This window comes from Ursus arctos, unplaced genomic scaffold (assembly GCF_023065955.2).
Source record: "Ursus arctos isolate Adak ecotype North America unplaced genomic scaffold, UrsArc2.0 scaffold_16, whole genome shotgun sequence".
Taxonomy (NCBI): domain Eukaryota; kingdom Metazoa; phylum Chordata; class Mammalia; order Carnivora; family Ursidae; genus Ursus; species Ursus arctos.
In genome coordinates this window covers 22352559-22370858 of record NW_026622830.1, presented here as the reverse complement: position 1 = coordinate 22370858, position 18300 = coordinate 22352559, and the positions used below count along the sequence as shown (strand labels likewise).

At 53.5% G+C, this 18300-nt stretch overlaps 1 protein-coding gene across 21 annotated transcripts in view; it reads left to right on the top strand.

Moving 5' to 3' along the window:
* The window catches only part of EPB41L1 (erythrocyte membrane protein band 4.1 like 1), a 122766-nt gene that overhangs the window by 70260 nt on the left and 34206 nt on the right, over positions 1-18300 (top strand). For 11 of the 21 annotated variants that reach the window (XM_048222125.2, XM_048222124.2, XM_048222128.2 and 8 more), the window contains exons 4-12: positions 1653-1757; positions 2349-2391; positions 5834-5909; positions 8433-8651; positions 10719-10806; positions 11865-12017; positions 13291-13388; positions 13623-13798; positions 16451-16599. In XM_048222125.2, the coding sequence (XP_048078082.1) occupies positions 1653-1757; positions 2349-2391; positions 5834-5909; positions 8433-8651; positions 10719-10806; positions 11865-12017; positions 13291-13388; positions 13623-13798; positions 16451-16599 (1107 nt within the window). Of the gene's footprint in view, positions 1-1652; positions 1758-2348; positions 2392-5833; positions 5910-8432; positions 8652-10718; positions 10807-11864; positions 12018-13290; positions 13389-13622; positions 13799-16450; positions 16600-17504; positions 17541-18300 lie in introns of all 21 variants that reach the window. The other 10 variants (XM_048222123.2, XM_048222127.2, XM_057312549.1 and 7 more) reach the window with 1 other exon arrangement.

The window sequence follows — 18300 nt, the reverse complement described above, 5'->3', positions numbered from 1 at the left end:
CAGTCTCACCTGGCAGACACTGGTGTTTCAACTAGAATTGCTTTTATGTTTTTATTGGGCAGAGAGAGGGGTCTTCCCTTGTGAATGCCCCTGTCCAGGGCAGTGGACAAACTGGTCACTTGAGGGTTCCAAGTTATGGGTGTCCTCCAGGTATAGAGAGGTGGACTCTCTTCCATTGGAAGGACTCCCTCACCCAGGCCACGTAGAAATCCTGTGGCATGATCCTGTCCCACCGTGGGTGGCAGGGGCAGACACCTCCTGTCTAGGGTCAGCCCTCCCGGCCCCACATTTGCTGTCTCCCTTTCCTATGTAGGCTAGGACTCCCATGCTAATTCTGATCTCTCACTCATCCCCTTAGAGGGTCCACCCTGGTCTGGGCACCGTATCTGGCCCTGTCCATGTGTATGGAAGGGTTCAGAGGGCGGCCTTCCCTGAGAGTTATAGGAACCACCTCCCTTTCTCCCTGGTGCCCCCTGGTCTTAAGGGATATGACTTATTTCTGGGCCCTGGCAGGGTGGGGTCCCTCTTCTCTGCAGGGTATTTTTTTTAATGTTTATTTGTTCTATAGAAGGATTTCCAGGGGAACATCTTGTCTACTCCTAGGCAAAAGAAAGGGATATCCTCCGCCTGTTCTCTCCTACCCACACCGGCCCCAAGATGCTGTTGCAGCTTGCCCCAGGAGAGCATAGAGGGTTTGGCTGAGGTCAGGTCCATTCTCTCTGAAGGACTCTTCCAGCCTCAGGAATCCCTTGGCTTCCCAAAGCTGCTCCCCACAGTCAGGCCTGCTCCCAGTCCCTGGCGACCGAGCCAGACCTTGCAGGGACCTCACCCTCTCTCTGGAGTCCCCTCCCTCTTTGGACAGTGACTGCTTCACGTTCCCGCAGCCTGTGGTCCCTTTATTCGTGCTCGTCTTCACACCTGTGGGTTTGGAGCACCCAGCCAGGTTCTGGGCTTTGTCCTTCCGAATCCTCAGGCCCAGATGGTGGTGGTTCAGAGAGGTACCGAGCCTGGCTGTCTGGCGGCGGGGGGGGGGGGGGGGGGGAAGGTGGTGCTAATAGTGTTGCTTCCAGCTGAGGCTGATTTAGGCCCCGGGAGCCCCTATAAAAACCCTGCTTGCTGCCCAGGTAGGAGGTGGCCCTCGGGGCTGGGCTGCCCTGGATTTCACTCAGACTCCATGTAAGGAGAGGGCCAGGAAGGAGAGTCACACTGTGACCCTGAGTCCTGAGCCCTCTCCTCGTCCCCTGCCTACGTCCCTCATATTTCGGGTGGCTTTTCTCTTTCTCTTACACCCAAACTCAGACTTTTGGTTTTCTGCTCCTTGGGTCAGAGTTAACTTCTTCCTTTTAATCTCTGTGAAGGAAGGGGAATCAGTCACCCCCCCCCTCAGTCCCCAGAGCAGGTCTAAGGTCTAGGAGGACCCCAGCAGGGCTTGGTAGAAGGCAGTTGGTAAGCTGGACATCAGTGTCACCCAGGATCTGGTAGGGCTTGGAGGGCAGGGCGAGGTGGGTGGCAGGAGGGCTGAGATCCTCTGAAGACACTGGGAGACTCTTGGGGCTTTCAAGTGATACTCGTGGACACACCCCCCCCACCCCCCCCCACCCCCCGCCGCAAGGTGTGTCCCAGCCCCACAGCAGCTCTGCTTTCCTCTTTAGAAACACGGCCGGGGCCAGGTGCTGTTCGACCTGGTCTGTGAGCACCTCAACCTCCTGGAGAAGGACTACTTCGGCCTGACCTTCTGTGACGCCGACAGCCAGAAGGTACCTGTGCTGGGGGGGCAGGGTTGGCAGGGGAGGCCTGCTTCGGGGAGACCTCTTGTCTTAGGCCCCCCTAGTCCTGACTGCATCCCACACCTTCCATCGGTCCTCAGATCCTCATTAGGCACCTTCTGTTTGCACATAGCCAAGGTTCAGCCAGCTCTGTCTGTCTCAGTGCTCTGTCTCTACCCCTCCCACCTAGCCCTTTCTTGGGGACCTGCCAGTCACCCCCCGCATGGGCGTCTGGAGAGCCATGGCCTGGCTTCCTGGGGGAACTGACATACTTACTCCAGTGCCTCTGTTCCACCCTTGGAAGGCCCCTGTCTGGTTTCCTCCTTCCCACCGGTCCCACTGCAGCTGCCCACCCCACTGCCTCCGGGCAGTGCCAGCCCTGGGCCCAGGGACCCAAGCCCTGTGGTGAATCCAGGCCTCGTTCCCTCACCTCCCAGCTCCAAAGGGCCCAGACAGCTCGGCCTGAGAAGGGTTTTCCCCACCAGGGGCCATTGACAGGCTATTTCGGGATGTCTCTGGCTCGTAGCGCTATCTGGCCCTATCCTCCATCTTCCCTTTACAGAACCCTGTCTTCTCTTTCAGAACTGGCTGGACCCCTCCAAGGAAATCAAGAAGCAGATCCGGAGTGAGTGGCCTGTTGTGGTGGCGAATGTTGTGGGACAGAGGGTGGGGGTTCCAGGCTGCGCGGGCCCCAGTTGTGCTGTTCCCTGTTCCTTGGAGAAGTGCATGCAGACCCATGAGTTCATTTGCTCAGCACAGCAGATCTTGGGGGAGGGCAGGGCGCTGTCTTATAAGTGAAGCAGGGACAAGAGAAATGACTGTCTAGAGTCACAGAGCAGGTTAGCAGAGGAATCGTAGATGCATCCAGGATGGCAGCTCTGGAAGGAACCTGTAGAATCATCTAGGACAAGGGGACAAATTGATGGCCTGCAAACAGCCTTCCTCCTGTCCGGGGTGGGTGTAGACTTCTGTGATCGGTGACCCTTGACTCGGCTCAGAATCCTCATCCGTATAGCGCTGCAGATGGACAGGAGTGCACACGTTAGGGAAGAGCAAGGCCTGTCCGGGTTGGGGCCGTCTTCTGTTTGATGATGGGGCGACTGCAGGCCCAGAGAGAGGCAGCTGCTTGCCTCAAGTCACAGAGTGAACTATTGACCAGGCCAGATCTTTAGGCCTGGCCTCCCAACACCATCCTGCTCTCTTTTCAAGGCCTGGGGTGAAGAGACAACCTGTCCTTTCTGGCCCAGAGAGGAAAGGCATATTGTGAGGGGCGGAGCGGCCTTCTAATGGCAGAAGGGGGGAGGTAGGTGGCCTCAGCCAGGGGGCATATAGTGGGTGGAGACCTGGAGCCTAGAAGCCGAGATGCCTCCACTGGGAGCCCCTCCCCCTTGGCTGTGCTTGGGCTCCCTGGTCCCTGGGGCTGGAAGCAGAGCCTGTTGCCATGACAGCAGGCAGCTGGGCCCAGGGATGCCAGCTGACTCTCCAGGAGGGGCTGGAGGGATTCTTCCTGTAGGCTCCTGTCAGTTGAAGACAAAGAGGCAGGCACACAGACAGAGCCTGCTCCTCTGGGGCTGACAGGGTCCTAGGCCTGGGCTTCGGGCTGTCCCTAGGAGTCCCAGCCCAGTTGGGAGGCCTGCCTCTCCTGCCTGAAAGCACTGGAACACATACAGGCAGCCGAGTGTGCAGTTCGCGGAGGACTGGGAGCTTGGGAAGAAGCAGACGGCAGAATCCTTGGAACTCAGCATCTTTCCCCAGAGCAGGCAGTCGGTCCCCCGTCTCTGCAGCCCCGGCCAGCACAGCCCAGGCGTGGTGCATGGTTGCTGCTTGTGGCCCCCTCCAGTCACGGAGGAGCAGTCCTGCCCCCTTCAGTAGAGCCGCAGTCTCCGTCCCTCCCCCTGGGACTTCTACCCATTCATCTTTATTCTGCCTTCTGGGGCCCCCACGGAACAATTTTTTTTAAAGATTTTATTTTTAAGTAATCTCTACACTCAGCCTGGGGCTCAAACCCACAGCCCCGAGATCCAGAGTTGCACGTGTCGCTGACTAAGCCAGCCAGGCACCCCACCATTGTCTGCTCCTTTCTTTGCGACAGCCCCTCAGCCTCCTGAAGGAGATACCACCCTGAGTCCTGGGCTTCAGAGCTGGATATCGTTCCTCCCAAATCTCGGAGCCCGTCACCGAGGGCACTGGGGGCACCTCCCTGGGCTCCTGCTTCTCCTTGGCAAGTGGGTTAGTGGTTCATGCCTCACAAGGTGGGCGTGCCAGTTGTGTGTGGACAGCCCCTGGCACATAGTAGGTGCTTTCCTGAGGTGGTCTGGTGTGCTGGTTGAAAGACAGACGCGGGAGCCAGACGTCCTGGATTCGAACCCTGACTCCGAGACTGCTTCCCTTCAGGGTTGTTGTGCAGAGTAAATGAGCTGTTCTGGCACAGCAGCTGGAACGGTGGCTGCCCATAGCAGCGCCCGGCACGTGTTATCTGTCGTCGTTATTACTGCTGCTATACTGCTATTCCTGAGCCAGGGGTTGCTCTCCTTGAGGCTGCTTTTTCCAGGGAGTCTGCTGTGGTCAGAAGCCCGGGTTCTGGGATCAGACGACCAGAGATTACATCCCCGTTCTCCATCGCTGGCTAGCTCGGGGGTCCCAGGAGGGTGACTTACTCCCTCAGAATCTTCATCTCTAAAAGGAGAAGTTTACCTCAGGAACATCATGAGGCTCAAACTCCTCCTTGCGCACGTAAAGTTCTTAGCAAGTGAAGTGACCGGCGCTTAGTAAGTGCTGGAGACGTTACAGCTGTGCGGGGAAGGTGGTGATGACCACAGGCACAAGGACAGTAGTGACCGCATGGCCTCCAGCCCTTCGTGACCCAGGTCCTGCCCTGGCTGGACTTTGCAGAGCCCCAGGGGTGGTCTGCCCATTGTTCTAGACTGTAGCCTTTCCCCAAGGCCGCCCCTCTCTCGTGTGGTCGTCCCTCCTCTCGGCCTGCAGAGCTTGTTTCCAGCTAAAACCTCAGCCTTTATTTCTCTCTGTACCTACGTGTGTACCCTTGATTGTCTGTATCTCGGGGTGAGGTTAACATTTATCCCTGTGAAATGCCCCTTGCTTCTTTCCACTCATTGCATTTGCCTTTTAGGTTTTGCTTATAACGTCATTCTGCCATCTGAGATGGAGCCGACCCGCATAGGGCAGTCTTACAAAGGGTATTCCTAGGAACGGTAATCTGGCAGGATGCCCCATGAGAAATGGACACAGCAGGTCAAATAAGTCTGGGAAACCCCTAGATATTTGCATGTCTGCTTTAGAAGGGTGCAGTTTACAACGGCAGAGTGGGGGCTCTGAGAAGTCCAAAGTTAGGGAACCCATTTGCTTATTTATTTATTTTATTTATTTTAAGATTTATTTGTTTATTTTAGAGGAGTGGGGAGGGAGAGAGAGAATCTCAAGCAGACTGCCCACTGAGCACAAAGCCCGATGTGGGGCTCGATCCCAGGGCCCCGAGATCATGAACTGAGCTGAAACCAAGAGCCTGACACTCAACCGACTGAGTCACCCAGGCGCCCCAGGGAACCCATTTAATGTGACCTGTTTTCTTCCCATGAACGTCCCATGGCATAGACTCTGGTGTGGAGGAGGGAGCATGGGCTCCGGAGCCAGGAGGTTGGGGTCTGAACCCCAGCATTGCTGCTTCCTAGCTGAATGATCGCAGGCTGGTCACTTTACAGCCTGGGCCTCAGTGTCCTCATTTGCAAAATGGGGATAACATCAGACTTCCTCGCAGGGTTATTGCAAGGCTGACGGAAGTGATGTTCGTGATGACCAGTAGGCCTGGCGGGCGCCACTGGTTTCCTTTCTTTCCACCTTCCTTCCCGCGCCTGTGTCACAAGTCTTTCAACCTGGGCCTCAGTCTCCTCGTCTTTCAAGTGGGAATAATATTCCAGGCTTCCTGACTAGATTGTTCTGGAATTATCAATATGAGAAACCCCTGAGGAATTGCCCGTGGGATGGTGCGTCTGGGCCACCCGCTGGGGTCACGGGGCCTCTCTGATTGTTCCCTTATCTACTCCTCTCAGGCAGCCCCTGGAATTTTGCCTTCACAGTCAAGTTCTACCCCCCTGACCCTGCCCAGTTGACAGAAGACATCACAAGGTGAGAGCCGGGGTTGGGGGGGAGTGCTGGCCATGTGACTAGGAATGAGGGCACCTGGGCCTGGTAGGCATGGGGCAGTACACGATGGCAGTGGCAAACGCAGATGCCCAGCGAGGCCAGGCAGATGGCATCGACAGAGGAAGCTGACTCAGAGCAAGAGGAGGTGGCTCCAACACAGCGGTCAGTGACAGCTGACCCTCCGCTTCGGAGGGGGCAGGCGTCCCAGGCAACATCGGGACCCATTTAATTGATTGGAATTGAAATTCAAGCGGACACAATTGCTGCTCAGCTCCGGCCACCTCTGCCCCGTGCGAACAGGGCCCGCTGTTGAACGGAAGCTAGAGATTTCAGAGTAAAAGCCACAGTTTTTAAATGTTGGCAACTAATTCAAACTTTTTAAAAACATGGTGGAGGTCATCTCTGGATGGGACAGGCCGAAGGCTGACGTTCTGAGTGGACCACCGTTTTCGACTTCGGGGATAAGGAGGGAGTAGAGTGCATATGCCTTTGCACGTGGGAATTTGGTCCCACATGCTGCCCTGTGTACCTGTCAGGCATGTAAGGGTCAAATTAGACATGGGGTCCCCCCCATGGAGGCAAGCCTGGGCTGCTGGCATGAACATGGATTATGTACAATCTCATTGTACCTCAGGGCCACTAAATAACACGGTTTGAAGATTGGAAGGAGGTGCAAAGCATTCTCGAGAATGAGAACTTCTGTGGGGCTCATCCTGCCTCTGGAATCAGAACAGGAGAGGCCCTTCTCTTTATCTAAGGCCCTTCCAAAGAGATAGTCTCACTTTGTGATATCCGGGGGCTGTGTCATCCATGTGCTGGGTCCTACAGGCCACCAACAATAAGATGTGGGCTTGGAGTTATTCCTACAGCGGGGGACGGGCTCCTAAGCCAGCCTCTCTCTCCTGTTGGGTCCCTCCTGAATGTTGGCTGCCTGTTTGCCAGGCAACAGGCCACGGTCATGATGCCGACTCTGGCCTTGGGGGATAATACAGATGTCCCTGGGATAGATCAGACCTGAAGCCTTGGCCTCATTAGCCCTACTCTAACCCCTAGGGTCATTTTGGAGCCAAGATTCAGCAACAGGGTCTCAACTTCATTTCCAAGAGGGCTGAGAACTGTAGACCGGCTTAATCCTCATCCCTCTGGTCTTACTCACTGTTATCTCTCCTCTTTGTGCCAGACCCTGGGCTTTGGGCTTCTAGGGACACAGGAGGGAAATTAGCTCTGCTCAGCACGGATAACCTCAGGGAATGGGGTGGTAGTAGCAGCTGATTTAGTAAAAAATATTCAGGCCCAAAATAAACTGGTCAGAATGACAAATTGATTGAAATGAAATATTGGTCGGGGTGTTTGGCAGTGATTTTCGTATTTTTAGACTTGAACAAATGCCCCTAAGCCCTCACTTGGTGCCTGTGATGTTTGAGCCACTACTGATCTGAGCCTAAGCCTTGGCCCTGAGCACTCACTGAGGCCGCGATACTTTGTACCAGAGCTTCATGCCATGGAGCAGTAGAAATTATTCTGAGTAAAAGGAACTTAAAAGGAAAAGAAATAGGCAGTTGAAAACAGTGGTGAAACGTGGCAAAATGGGCAAGGCGTCATCATTGGCTGAGAATGAACTGAAACTTTTTTTAATGCAGTAACTGAAAAAGCAATAAAAAATAGTTTAAAATGGATCTAAAAATTGTAAAATCATCCAAGTGTGCATAAACTTATAAAAAAAATCATATCCTTGTGGTTGGAGATGTTTCTTTTAAAGCAGTTTGTTTTAGACAATTCACTTAGAGCTGGAGGCAGAATTAAAACGTTTTGAGAACACATTGGTGACCAGGTTTGTCCTCGCTGTGAAATGCGGTGCAGAAGTTAAACTGAATGAGGTCAAGTCATTTGTGCTGATGTGGGAAGGGCAGTAGGCACGTACCTGGGTGTGAAAAGGCAAGCTGGAGAGTCAGATGTACCATTTGACCCCAGGTACATGTTAAAAACACCCATGAATCAAAACACATGCATTTCTGTATGTCCATGGAGGAAAAAGGTCTAGAATACCACCAGAGAATAGGAGTGACCTCTGGAGGAGGGGACTAGGGCTGAGAACGGACGTCAAAAGGAAATTTAGAATCACCTCTAAAGTTTACATTTGTTCCACAATAAGAATATAATTAATTGTATGATTAAAAATACATGACATTAAAAAAAATAGCCAACCAGCAAACTAGTCCTATTTAGCTTGAAAATGAGTTAGAAATTTCAAATGTTCCCACAGTAGGAAAAATCCCTCAAAGTTAGAAATGAACAAAATGCTGAAAGGCATGCGAAATGGGACAAAACCGTCTTCTGGGACACATCCAAATTATCAACGCCTGAACTGCCGGAGTCTAGGAACTTTCCTGTTCTACTGAGCTGGGTGTTGATGGTTTGGTTCAGATGGATGGGTGGGCAGCAGTGCGGGGGGCATCTAGGGAGGGAGCGGGGCCTGTGCCCATGGCCACTCTCCCCCGTCTCCAGATACTACCTGTGCCTGCAACTGCGGGCGGACATCATCACGGGCCGGCTGCCCTGCTCCTTCGTCACACATGCCCTGCTGGGCTCCTACGCCGTGCAGGCTGAGCTGGGTGATTATGACGCCGAGGAGCACGTGGGCAACTATGTCAGCGAGCTCCGCTTCGCCCCCAACCAGACCCGGGAGCTGGAGGAGAGGATCATGGAGCTGCACAAGACGTACAGGTGAGGCCCTCCCCTGGCTTCTCAGCCCCTGGCTATGGCCCCGGGTGCTGGGCTGTAAGGCTCTGCCCCGACCGGAGGTGCGTCTGAGAGCCAGTCATCTCAGCTCACGGGGTCTCTATCGAACGGGAACGGTAGTCACTAGCTGTCTCAGTCTTGGTGTAAAACTCAAAAGCTTGCCCTCTGAGGCCGGACTGCCTGGGTTCACATTCTTGGCTCCGCTACTTTCTAACCAGGGGACTGGGTGGGTCATTTCAGTTCCGGATGGTTTCATTTCCTCATCTGTTCAGTGTGGGCAGTAATAGGACCCGCCTTAGCGCTGTTGGGGGCTACACGGCACATAGTACAGAGACACCACGTGTTTATTGTTGCTGTGTGATCTTAGGGGTTGCAGAGATGATCGGGCAACAGAAAGCACCTTATTCTCAGAGTTAGAAGACGACTAACCTGATGGGTCATCGTAGGGCTGGCTATGTAACTTACCAGCCCCATTTTTCACTTGCATATGTATGGATTTAGATTATCTGTCTTAACTGTTGGTATTTGCATTAAATGCCTGTAACACCTTCTCAGTCATCGTAACAACCAAAATGCCCCCTCCCCATTCCCAAATGCCGCTGTGAGGTTGGTACCATCCCTGGGGCGGGTCCCCTGGTACTAAATGGTCTCTAGGATCCCTTCAAGTGGGAAGTGCTTTGGGCTCCGAGTCCCAGGTCGTTATGGGAACCCAGCGTGATCAATGATGTGAGGTGCGTCGTGAGCTGTAAAGTGCTGTGCATGTGGGAGGGGATATGTGGGAGGCCTGAGGAGGGTTGTGTCTGGAGAGGAGGCCGAGGGCCAGATGTGGAGGGATTGTGTACAGCGGGGAGAGAGCCTGCTGGGGTGTGATGGAATGCTAGGTCCCGAGTGGCAGGTGTGTCTCCCAGAGACTTTGCACACCAACTCCGACTGGTTAGTAGCGACTGCTGTCGTACCGTGTTGAGCAGGTCACCGAAACCATTCAGCCGGTTAGCAGTGTCGGCCGGGGCTCAGGAATAGGGAGGGATGGCCTGCCTGCTGTCTGTCATCCCTGCCATAGGTAGCAAGATGTGGAAGGGATTTGCAAGAGTCCTAATAACTCAGAGAAAGAAGCCAGTCTATGGGTGGAGAAAGGCGAGTGGCCGTCCCTTTAGCTTTTACAGCCCTTTTGACTGAAAGCACACGGACACCTAGTGTCCGGGCATCTCCCACGGCTGGTCACAGAGGCTGACAGAGCGGAGGACCCCGAGGCCCAGGGGATGGGACACAGATGTAAGGGAAGAGGTTGGGAAGGAGCACACGCTCTGGAGCCGCGTTGTCTGGATTCAAGTCCCGACTTTGCTACTTAATAGTCGTGCAGCCTGAGGCGAGTCATTCAGCCTCTCCGCGCTGGTCTCTCTATGAAGCGGGAGTAATGAGGACACCGACCTCACAGAGTTGTTATGAGGGTTCCGTGAGTTCCTGCGCGTGACGTGTTTGGAGCAGCGATCAGCCGGTAGTGCTCACTAAACGTTCGCTGTGGCCAAATGGAAGATGGACGGTTCCCCGGCAGCCAAAGCAAAGAAGGAACTTGATGAATTACGGAACTCCTGTCGGAAAGGAGAACGTGCACCTGCTCCGCGGCGGGGAGTAAGTGGTTTCTGATGCAAAACTCTGAGAGAAACGTCTCACGTGGGTGACCATTTCGGAGCCCCTGGGTAATTATGATGAACCATGGCTTCTTGAATGGCTTCGCAGCCACGGACGAGTGGAATCTGTGGCTCACATTGAACTCTGGGACAGAATGAAACAGAAATTCCGGCTCCCAGCTCATCCCTTGACTACTTCCTGGAGGAGACAAGACTGGACCTGCACTTTGGCACCAGGAGGGGGGTGGGTGGACGGAAGCAAGGGCTACGAGCAGAGGGGAGGGACTGCGAGAGGCCTAGCCATATGCCTACTCCGGAACGTTTGCCTTCTGGAATCACAGATTCTGATCATGGGACCTTTAGCCAGCAGGGCTTCGGCCTGGGCCTTTTCCGTGGCTGCCTGTGATCATGTTCTTTCCCTTAGGGGCATGACTCCAGGGGAAGCAGAAATCCACTTCTTAGAGAATGCCAAAAAGCTTTCCATGTATGGAGTAGACCTGCACCATGCCAAGGTACTGCTGGGCCCCAGGGTCCCCCTAGCATCTGGGGGTGTGTGTGTCCCTCGTGCTTCAGAGGGCTTGGTGCGCCAGACCCTGTGTTCCCTCCAACCATAAGCCTTTTATATTCTTATTTCTCATGCCTCAAAGTTGCATAACCCTTTATCTTCCCATGATCTTTATAACTTTTCTATATTCATATTACATTATGAACCTGTTTGTACCACCACTAGATTGCGAGCACAGGCTTTATTTATTTATTTTTTACCATGATGTAATTTTATTTATTTGATTTGTAAACCAAGTTTTCTAATACTTAAATTCAATTAATTAACATATAGTGTATTATTAGTTTCAGAGGCAGAGTTCAATGATTCATCAGTTTTATATAATACCCAGTGCCCATTACATCACATGCCCTCCTTAATGTCCATCACCCAGTTCCCCCATCCCCTCACCCCCGCCCCTCTCCCCTCCAGCAACCCTCAGTTTATTTCCTATGATTAAGAGTCTCTATGGTTTGTCCCCCTCTCTGATTTCATCTTGTTTTATTTTTCCCTCCCTTCCCCTTATGATCCTCTGTTTTGTTTCTTAAAGACCACATATGAGTGAGATCATTTGGTAATTGTCTTTCTCTGTTTGACTTATTTCACTTAGCATAACACCTTCTAGTTCATCCACATTGTTGCAAATGGCAAGGTTTCATTTTTTTGATGGCTGAGTAGTAGTCCAGTGTGTGTATATATACCACATCTTCTTTATCCGTTCATCAAGACGTAGGCTTCAACTTATTTCTGTACCCTTAGTACATAGCATATGGTGCCACTAAATGTTGGTGAATCATGATTTGAGTGATTGAGAGAATGATCAGACGAGAAACTGGGTGAATGACTGACAAAAATGAATGAGTGAATGACTGAATGACTGTGTGAGATTGGTCAGGGGCCTCCCCAGCATGCGGGCTCTGACCCTGATCCTGAGGGCTCATCAGAAGCAGAGCTCTGGGAGGGGTTTCGGGGTGCATGGCAGACGTGGACCCTGAGCCTGCCATTCGATGGTGTCTTCTCACGCAGGACTCCGAGGGCATCGACATCATGTTAGGGGTCTGTGCCAATGGCCTGCTCATCTACCGGGACCGGCTGAGAATCAACCGCTTCGCCTGGCCCAAGATTCTCAAGATCTCCTATAAGAGGAGTAACTTTTATATCAAGATCCGGCCTGGGGAGGTGAGCCTGCCTTGGGAACCCTCCTTCTCACTGGAATTGGCTAGAATGGAGAGGACCCTGACCGCTGAACCTGGGTTTTTTCCTACTTAGGGTACATGGAGAGGGTTGCTAGGTTACTGGGTAAGGGGAGAGCACTCTTCTGCTGGGGCTGTCTACATAGACTTCATGCCTTAGGTATGTGCCTACACACAGACACCACACACACACACACACGGGAACACACATAGAGAGATAACTGCATATATTCAGGTTACACAGATCAACGAATACCTGTCCACCCATGTCGATTTATCTGCTTACGTGTAGTATTCAAGTACGTACGCATGCCAGAACACACGGCCACACACACACACGTGTGTATGTCCAGCCTCCACATCTCATCCATCAGAAAGTCCATTAGTTTCTACCTGTGGGATACATGCAAACCCATCTGCTTCTGTCTTTCTCTGCTGCCCCAGCCACCAACCGCCACCGTCTCTCGCCTGCATCTCTACAAGGTGCCTCTCCTTGGTCCCCCTGCCTCCATTGTCACTTCAGGCCCTTTTTCTCATAACTGCTAAGGAGACGTTTAAAGTCCCTTCCATCGGATCATGTCTGATGGAATCAGATCACTGTCCTGCACTCCCACTCCTCCTTAAACCTTTCAAGAGCCTCTGGCTCATGGGCTACCGTCTGAACTCCAGATGTGGCCAGCTGCCTCTCCCACATATCTCTGCCCCACGCGCACCGTGCTTCAGCCCCTTTGGCCTTCTCTGACTTCCTAGGATGAGCCAAGCTCTTTCCTGCCTCCAGCCTTTTGCTTTGATGTTCCCTCTACCTGAAATTCTCTTCCCTGCCTTCTCACATAGCTGGTTCCTTCCCCATCCTTCAGATGTCTGCTCAGAGATCACCTGTTTAGAGGGCATCCCCTGATCACCCTTTCTAAGACAGATCCTGACCCCCACACCTGCCCAGGTATTCTGTCACGTCGCACATCTCTGTTCATTCCCTTCATGCCCCCTTATCAGTGTTTGAAATGATCTTGTTTACTAATTTATTATCAGAGCAACCCTTCCCCGTCCCCGAGAATCTTCCATCTTCGTCACCATGGTGTCTGTTGCTTAGCACTGGACCTGTCGCAGAGTAAGGGCTTAGTCCACTTTATTGAATAAATGAATGAATAAATGAATAAACAGGCCGGAGTCGCATATGCCTGAGAAGAAGTTCAGAAAGGATCGACCAGTGGCGAGAGAGCCCAGGCCTTGCCTCTAACCCCCACTCCTTGGTTTTGCAGTATGAGCAGTTTGAGAGCACAATTGGCTTTAAGCTCCCAAACCACCGGTCAGCCAAGAGACTGTGGAAGGTCTGCATAGAGCACCACACGTTCTTCCGGTGAGCCTGACCCTGGGGTCATGGGGGATGGGCAGAGGCCATGAATGTACATGTATGCTCTGTGAGGGGGGAAGCAGGAGAAGGAGCTAGGAGAGGAAAGCCTCCCTCCCCAAGTCTCTCCCTTTGTGGGTCACTTCGAATTGTAGCTGGTGGGACAGTGGGCTGAAGGGCCGGCTGTGGTCCAGCCTTGGGCCTGGCAGCAGAGATCTAATCCCCCTCCTCCCTCCACTGCAGGCTAGTGTCGCCTGAGCCCCCACCCAAGGGCTTCCTGGTGATGGGCTCCAAGTTCCGATATAGTGGGAGGACCCAGGCACAGACCCGCCAGGCCAGCGCCCTCATTGACCGGCCCGCACCCTTCTTCGAACGTTCCTCCAGCAAACGGTACACCATGTCCCGCAGCCTTGATGGAGGTATGCCCCAAATTGGAGGTGGTGGAAGGGTGGCATTCAGAGGGAAGTGGGGGCATGCCAGCTTCCGTGGAATGAGCAGGGAAAGTGGTGGACACCTCACCGGTTGATTTGCACCAGGCCCGGTGGCCCAAGAGCACTGTTGCCCCCAGGCAGCTCTTGGTGGTCTCGCCCAGCCTATGGCATGACTCTCACTGGAGCGTGACATTGCCGCTCACTGGACTTCCCGCAACTTCTCTGAGTTGTGGCTTCTTGGGGTCCCAAGTTCAGCCATATGGGTTTCTGGGCCTCCTGCCCACAATGCTTAGTGATTCGCAGATTGTCATCATACCAGGAGAAGGGTCATATGGTGACTGCAGTGTGGAGCTGGTGGTGCCTTTCCCAACTGGAGGCTGAGGGGTTGGTTGTTCCTGGTCATCCTTTTGGTTCCAGTGAACTGATTGACATCCAACCACATGCTCTCCACGGCCCTCATTCCTGTTGGGCTGACAGGTGCCCTTAATATCAATGAGAATTGGCCCTGTCTTGTCCTGTATCAAGCTGACCAGGGCTTCTCAAAACATGGTCCACAGAATCACCTGTGAGCTGGTTAAGCATGAAGATTCCCAGGCCCTGGCCCAGACCTGAATCAGCACTCGGGGCCCAGAACTCTCCCCGGGCTATGCACACTGGAGTTTGTAGGAGAGGTTCAGAAGCGACATGGGCATTGGGGAGATGGAGTTCGGTAGATCTGAGTTCAAATCTCAGCCTTCATACTCACCAGCTTCTCCGCAGACCAGGAAGTGGTCCATAAATACCCATACCTGAATGGGTGGGAGGCCTTGAGCAACTGAAATGCCCTGTACCTGTTTCCTCTTCTGCAAAATAAATAATGCCGACTTTGCTAGGTTACAGAGAGAAGTAGACATGATAACACCTCTCTGACACCCAAACAAGTTCCTGGCACATGGAAGGACCTTAATAAATTATACCCAATAATAGTTTATTATTGCTTTTAGGTTTGTAGAGGGTAGCTTAAGGTAAGAGGTGGGGACTTACATGGGGGAACAGTGGATACTCCCAGAACACATGGGGGCAGGCCTCTAGGCAAGTTAGTTCTCCCCAGCGAATATTTTCTGAGTGTTAGCGTAAGTATGGCCCTTTCCTTTGAGGAGCTCATAGAATGGTAGGTTTGTAAGCATTTAAGGTGATTCAAACCACGTGGAGAAGTATGTACAGAGTACAGAGCAGCCATGAGGGGAGAGAGATTAATTCTGTCTGGGAGGGCAGAAAGGGCTTTGCAGAGAAGGTGACAACTGGGCAGGGTTTTGAAGGATACATAGGAGTTTTCCAGGTGATCAGGAGAGTCTGATACTTTTCCTGCAGTACGAAGGTGAGACCTGTCCCAGGATTCCTTGACTATGTTCGGAGGACATGCAGTTTTGCAAAGGTCCATCTGAGGCTGAGGAGGCTCCTTATTCTCCTTGAGTGGGCACAGGACTGAGAGCTAAGATTTGTGCAAAGGGAAAGTACAGTCTCCCTATTCTCCTCTGCATCGTCCCTTACTATGCCAGGGCCTAAACGAAGCCCAGATTGTGCAGGGTAGCAAAGTTTGGTCTAGAGCTGGTACAGGTCATCCAGAGAGGACCAGAAGCCTGGACTCTAAACCAGGAGACAGACCTGGGTCTTTGTCCTGATTCACTGAAATGTCATCAGTGGGACCTTCCCCCTCTCGGAGTCTCAATTTCTCCTTCGTAAAACAAGGATAAGGATTCCCATTCTAGCCATCAGCACAGAGGATTGTGTGGATCAAGTGAAATAATGTGCATAAAAGGGCACTTTGCAGAGTGAATACATATGACTAGAAAGGCTAATTATTCTCTCTTACTCTAGGCCAATCCCAAGGATAATCTGTGCTCTGGTCATTTTAATCTAGTGTTTTCCAGCCATTTTTTCCCACCAAGACATAATCCATGGGCATAGTCTGGGTTATGCCCAGTGCCTAGGGTAAAGCCTGTCATTCCATCCCTTTCCTTCCTATTCAGAAAAGTACTTTGGAACGCCAGTGAGTGAGAAGGATGTTACTGCAGGAGTCCCCTTGAACTTTCCCGAAGTTATAAAGAGGCTAAATAATTTGCAAATCTCAGAACGTTAATCTCGTAAAAGCTAGTCTCACAACAGCTCTGTATTGCTACAGAGTGGTCAAGCGAGTATTCTGTCACAACCACCACAGCAAAAACATCAACATTTGTGGACCAGTGTTGATTGAATTGGCTCGCTCCGTGCCAGTCTGTCTTCTAAGTATTTACACACATGAGCTTATTCATTCCTCCCCCAGTTGTCTGAAGTAGGTATTGTTTATAGATGAGGAGATTGAGGCCCAGAGAGGTTGTGTAACTTGCCCAAGGTCACACAGCCAAGAAGCGATGGATTTGGGATTTGAACCTGGGCTCTGGGTGCTGTAGAAGTCAGGAGGGGGTCTGGGGCTGGGAGGCAGCTCTTACCATCCTCGTGACCTGGGCAAGGCTACCTCCCCTCTCTGTGTGCTGGCTTCTTATCCCCAACGTGTTGAGATGCCCCACTCCACCATGGTTGGGCGGGTGGCAGGACTGGCTCCCTGTCCATCCCCCTGCGAGAGGTCTCACACGGCCACCCGGCCATCTCTACCCATTTTAGCGGAGTTCTCCCGCCCAGCCTCGGTTAGTGAAAACCATGACACGGGACCTGATGGTGACAAGCAGGAGGAGGATGGCGAGTCTGGGGGTAGGCGGTCAGAGGCCGAGGAGGGAGAGGTCAGGACCCCCACCAAGATCAAGGAGCTAAAGGTAGGAGCCTGGCTTTCTCATACCCTCTGATCTGGGATCAGGAGGCTGATTCTGGGTCTAGCCTCGGCCTCGACCTTGAGGCGTTCCCAGCTGTGGGGGAGCACCCTCGCTCTGGGATGCACCATGGGAAGGGCCTTGCCCAATACCTCAGTATCCCCTGATGGTGGGTGGTGGGCATGCCGCCCACCCTGCACCCTTCCCTCTTTGTGTCCTGCTTCCCCACAGGGGCACTCTGTCCCCTAGAGGACTCCAGCCTCCTCTTGCCCACTCTTAACTTGCCCCTTTGACTGTGATCTCAGTCTACATGGCTCCCTTCCTCCCCGGAGCATGATGGGGTGTCCCTGTGGGCCTTCACAAGGTTGGAGTTCAGGGGTGTCCCCTCCTGCTGCCCCACGCATTTCTCACATACCTGTGCACACGCTTTTGCAGGCACACGTGGTCTCAGCCCAGCATACGTTCACTCACGGCTGTAGGCCCTCTTACAGTGGGTCATGCATCCGGATGTGCAAGCAGCACTCACACACAGGCGTGGACGCACGCGGGTGTGCGGTGTGTTTCCATCAGGTGGTTGCGGCTTGGAGCACAAGCCGCTGAACACACATGCTGACCGCAGAGGCATGAATACCCGGAGCCCTCGTGTCCCCTCGACTGAGTGTGACTGCCTGCTTTGCCCCTAGTCCCCTGGGCCCCCTCTTCACCTCCCTGGGCCAGCTCCCTGCGTCCCACCCCGCCCCTTCTGGCTACCTCGCTGCCCCGAGGGTGGTCTACCGGCTTCCCTGGCCTCTGCTCCCTGGAAGAGAGCCCTCTGGGCTACCTGCTGCACCGTACTGGGCCAGTGCGGTGCCCCGAATCCGTTTGCTCTACTGACCCTGCTGGTTCCTTCTCCTCCTCCTGCATCTCGCTAGCTGGAGCAGGAAACCACGCCGAGACACAAGCAGGAGGTACTGCATGGGGCCTGTCACCACTTACCCAGCCATTCAGATCCCCAGCTCATTTGTCACCATCCCATAGTCCACCCCAGGCCCATGTCCTGGCACCATTTCAGCTTCAGCTTTGCCTCTGCCCCCAGCCGTACTCCTCCTCCCCTATGGCCCCTCCCTCCCTCCGCCCCCCTCCCCCTCCCCAGCCATCCTTACTCCCCCCCCCCTCCAGCTCCCTGCTCAGACCCCACCCGTTAGCCAACTGGTTCCCCCTCCCTCCTCCCTTCCTTACCCCCCTCCCACCCACCCTCTAACCAGCCTGCCGCTCTGCCTCTTCCCACCACCTCATGCTTGCTTCCCAACCACTGACCATCCCACCTGTGTCCACCAGCTTTTCCAGGCCATTCCGTACTTTTATTGGTCTCATCTCCCCTGCCCCCACCCAAACCCTTCCTTAGACTCATCCCCTCCCCGCATCACCATTTGGTCATGCCTCCACATCATCTGTGTCCTCTGTGCCCTCACCCCAAGCTGCTTTTTCTAATCTACTGGCACCCGATGTGGGAGTGGGCATGGGGGGCAGGGAGGAGCCTCGGAACGCTTCTGCCTCTTCTCACAGGGCGGCTGTCCCTTCCTCTGGGCAGGGCCTGCTGCTCCAACTCTGCGGAGAGCCTCTTCGCCTTTTCCCCTCCCTCTCCTCTTTCTCCTCTCCCTGGTGGCTTTTCTCAACTCATTCCTCTGCGTTAACGACTTCTTCCCTTTCACACAGTCCCCAGCTCTT